The sequence below is a fragment of the Onychostoma macrolepis genome, chromosome 25, assembly GCF_012432095.1.
Source record: "Onychostoma macrolepis isolate SWU-2019 chromosome 25, ASM1243209v1, whole genome shotgun sequence".
In the NCBI taxonomy this organism is placed as follows: Eukaryota; Metazoa; Chordata; class Actinopteri; order Cypriniformes; family Cyprinidae; genus Onychostoma; species Onychostoma macrolepis.
Window position 1 is genome coordinate 17,269,338 of NC_081179.1, and position 4,315 is coordinate 17,273,652.

Here is a 4,315-nt window from a genome sequence, read left to right on the forward strand (position 1 = left end):
GCTTCTAACTCTTTGCAATCGTGACAAGGTCGTAAGGTAAGAGAGTTTTCTAAAAACAAGCGATTAACAGAAATTACTAATAATCCGCATCTGTAAAGAAGACTACATTGGGAGCTATCGTCTTTACTATTTGATCACTGTCAGCACTCCTCTGCTGCCCTCTGCAGGCCATTGATGATAGTTACGAGTATTAAAATAAAATTGATATTAAAAAGTTTGTAATGTTTTATTCTGAAATGCTTTACAGTAAGTGAAATCACCCTGATTTTGATTGGTGGTAAAATATTCATTTATTTATTCTTTGTTCTTTTTTTTAATGAAGCATAAGAGATAGAAACTCAATAAAACATTCCATTTAATTTTTTTATTTATTTTTTTTATTTTTTTTTTAAGTTTATCTAAATATTTAAAACTTTTGACAGTCAGAATTAATAGTGAGAAGAAAACACTGGTAAAACTTTAGTTAATATTTATACATCTGCTTCATTCATTTCACTGGAATCACATTGCATTGTGGGATACATTATACAACATGTATAATGCACATTTAGACACACTAGTTCATCTAGGTATTAAACATACAGAAAACGTGCATATTGTAAACAGTACACATACTGCAGATATAGTAACACGCTTATATGACATGAACATGTTTTGAAAAGGTTGGAAATATTTTCTTTGAATATGGTCTCATTATATTTGATAAAATGATTCTATGTCCAGTGGTGTGATAATTGGTGTGATTAATAATTGAGCATGTTGTTGTTACTTACATTTAATGGTAAAACATTTCAACCGTGTGAAGTTATTCCAGTATAATCCAGTAGAAGTAAAAAAAGGAATAAGAGTATAATCAAAGTTTCAGCCAAAACAAAAACAGCACACTGTAAAAATGTATGTACATAGCACATGTGACCAATATATTATATATTATTAACTCTTCTATATCTAATTAAAATTTAAATCTATGCTAAGGATGCTCGTTTTGAAATGTATTGCTTTCCATTGAACATCTGATATGGTAACAGTTTGCTTGTGAAGAATCTGCATCCTTTTTACATATTTAAATTAAGGTGTTTTAATTGACAGAACTGTTTACAAAATCTATGAACATTAAGAAAGATATTTTGAGAGTATCTGGCACTTTGAGCTATAGTGCAACTGACAAATTTTCACATTGAGTCCAAGATCAATCATAATGGAGTTGTCCACAACATCAAAACCTCTTTCAGACACCAATGTCGAGTTCACACGCATCTGTTTCAAAAGTCGAGTCACACCGGCTGACTGCTTGATTTGACTCTCCAGTACTCCTCAGGCTTTGGTTGACTCCGGGCGTTTCTCTTTATTCTGGGAATAAATAGTAAAAATAGAAAAGAGAATTTATAATCCACCAGAACTGTTACTTTCTTGCAGGTTTTGGGGGTTCAAAAGATAACATAAAAGATGATGTTAACATGGATAAGCTGATATTAAAAACAATCTTTAAAAGAATATTCTGGGTTCAAGTTAAGGACATTCGATGGCATTTAAAAAAAAAAAAAAGAAAGTTGATTACCACAAAAAACATTGACCTTTGTTTTCTTAAAAAAAAAAAAAATTTAAGTTAGGCTGAGGCATTTAAAAAAAAGGAAGTAAATTGGTCCAATCTTAAAATTATAAATGTAACCACTAATATAATTTTATAAAACCACTTATATTTCTGCATTAAAATCTGTGTGTTTAAACTGTGAAGTTGTTTCAATCATTTTTAGTCATTTTAGGATTTTAGGATCATAGCAATGGAGCTGTAAAATTTGATAAAACTTTACAAAAGATTTGTTATCTGTTTTTCACTCTTACACGCATGTTGTTTACTTCCTGTGGCTATACATGTGAAACAGTATAGCCTACATTGTTTTTAACTTCACTTATTGTAAGTGTCACGCTGAATCATTCACTCAACCCATTCCTTCAAAAAATGATTCATAAAAAATGATTAATTCTGCTGTCACTTCATTTGAAACTCGCTGAAATTCGTTCGCGGAGGTTGAACGGATCACGGTGTAAGTTATTCGATATTAACTGTTTACAGAAATGTTGTATTCAGCTTATTTTGCAAAGGGGAAGCTTTTTTTTAAATTAACCTTACACATGTGAGACTTCCGTTTCATTAGCCGCTCTAAGGTAGTAACGGTAAAACTGTTCGCGTTACAAAACAGTAACGTTACGTTTAAAATAATAATGATTATACATTAAAAATGATATGTTCAAATACCAGTTTGCAACATAAAGCAGCATTATGCACTGTTTTTGTACAGCTAAAATAACTGGCATCAAATGACACCGGAAGTCTAGTACATTCAAGTTACAAATGGCCGCGTTTTTACGTTAAAATAAGGTGGAAAATAGCGAGTATTTATAGTTATTTTTCAAAAGATCAGCACAGCTGTGATTACCTCACAGCCTCACGCCTGCTTTGCAGGAACTAGTAATCTTGCTCTTGCGATATTACTTAATTATATCGACTAAATGCGTTACAGTAGACAGTTCTTTTTATTATCTGAGAAACGAGTTAAATTGTGTCTCTTTGTAATGTCGAAAAAACTTGTATTGAATGCGAAACTTCAGTGTCAAAAGCCCACGTGACTCACTTGCAGCTGTAGTAGATGACCACAGCGAGCACCACTATAATGAGGGCGGCGATAATGACCACAGCAGCGATCATGCCCTTCTCCTCACTGTCCCGTGAGAAACTGAACAGCTGGAACTGCTCACATCTGCTGCCCTCATAGTTCGCACTGCAGCTACAGGACAGGAAAGGACAGGACAGGGGTTTCAAGCAAACCATTTCATAGGTATGTTATAATGTAAATGACAAAACAATAGATATTCTGTTCGTGAAGATACTTACACACATGTGGGAGTAGACACCGAGGGTATTTTAAAGCATGTTCCTCCATTCATGCAAAAGTTGGCTTCTGACCCAGTGCAAGGGTCACCGTGTTCTATAATAAGAGGAAACCCAAAGGAAACAACAAATGAATGCATAATTTATCATGTGCACACCTTTATCCACAGAGCAATTTGTTTTTTATTTTGCATTTAATTTGCATTTCAAGAATTCCACATCATGGAAACAACAGCAAGTGTGATTTGCACATGATACAGTATTTTATATCGAATTAATTTTCTTGTTAAATTTTATTATCTTTAAAGATGTTTACCTGCCATCATGGGAATACTAAATAGATCTTCTCGTAATGGAAATTTCACTTGATGATCACCTGAGAATAAAGTAAATGTGGTCAGGTTAGCTGAAAGATTACAATATGTTTTGATCTGTTGATTATTGGTTGCTTTCAACATTCATACAGAATAAATATGCAATATGTAAGAATCATGAACAAAACAATTATTCTGTCAACATTTATCCATATATATAGTTGACTGTATAGGCTCTGCAATATAAAGACATTTTATTTAATGAAAAAATGTGAGAATTATTTAATATCTCAATTGTGACATGTGACAGCAATGATCTTAAATGGAAAGCAGTTTTAGGCTTTTGATTAAGTGTTCTGCTTCCCAGATCCTGTTCTCACATGACTCTTTAGAATTTCAGAAGAGATCTCAACAGGATCTCAAGCTGTGCTCGCATTTGCCAAGACACCAAAATCTGGAGTCAAATGTTAAAAGTTTTCAATCTGAAATCAAATATTTTACATCAAAACCCACATAGGTTTTATAGCTCTGTACTCAAACCGTATGTCTCATTTGTGTCTATTTGGATTTCTGCTAAGAAATTTTAGGAGAAACATCTGAGACAAAGTTGATATTTAAATGAAACATTACTAAGAATTTGATTCAGTCTTCTCTTTTTTTTTCTTCCCAAAAAGCATAATTCAGAAATTGTCTGTCTCAGGACTCACCTGTTTATCGTTTTTGCGCTTGACTTCATGCACTTGTATGAAATCCTAATGTACGAAATCCTAATGGCACGCTGTGTTTCTGGGAAATGGCAGTGAAGACTTACCGTCCAGGTGAAATCCAGTGCAGGTGAGTCACCTCGTCTTCCTCAAATAACTTCTGAGCTAAACGTCACCGTGCGGTTCAGAGTCACATAAGCGCGGTGGGCGGATCCTTCGAGCTCAGAAATGTTGTGATTGCTGTTTGTCCACATTTGTGAATGGAGCGATTCTCATCATGCGTCGGTAGAACATAATGACAGGAGTTAATTTATAGGGAATTACCTGCCGTTGCATCACAAATTTCTAACAAAAAAAGAGTCATTGTAACTTTCTGTAACAAAAAAAAGCTACTCAAAAAAATTAAT

At 33.5% G+C, this 4,315-nt stretch overlaps 1 protein-coding gene across 2 annotated transcripts; it reads right to left on the reverse strand.

Moving 5' to 3' along the window:
* Positions 1 to 289: 289 nt before the first annotated feature.
* On the reverse strand, positions 290 to 4,073 carry LOC131533899 (pro-neuregulin-4, membrane-bound isoform-like). 2 transcript variants are annotated; one of them, XM_058766376.1, is made up of 5 exons: positions 4,016 to 4,057; positions 3,207 to 3,266; positions 2,894 to 2,987; positions 2,634 to 2,786; positions 290 to 1,350 (listed from the first exon to the last, which is right to left on the reverse strand). In XM_058766376.1, the coding sequence occupies exons 2-5, from the start codon at positions 3,214 to 3,216 to the stop codon at positions 1,275 to 1,277; spliced, it is 333 nt and encodes a 110-aa protein (XP_058622359.1). In that variant the 5' UTR covers positions 3,217 to 3,266; positions 4,016 to 4,057; the 3' UTR covers positions 290 to 1,274. The 2 variants fall into 2 exon arrangements, with proteins under 2 accessions (XP_058622359.1, XP_058622357.1); XM_058766374.1 differs by having other exon boundaries at positions 291 to 1,350; positions 3,912 to 4,073.
* Between the last annotated feature and the right edge of the window lie 242 nt (positions 4,074 to 4,315).

What these genes read in the sequence shown, in the direction of transcription:
- LOC131533899 (XM_058766376.1), bottom strand. An exon ending in GTGTCTACTCCCACATGTGT is followed by an intron (nt 2,787 to 2,893) that starts GTAAGTATCTTC and finishes CCTGTCCTGTAG; the next exon opens with CTGCAGTGCGAACTATGAGG. An exon ending in GTCATCTACTACAGCTGCAA is followed by an intron (nt 1,351 to 2,633) that starts GTGAGTCACGTG and finishes ATTTATTCCCAG; the next exon opens with AATAAAGAGAAACGCCCGGA.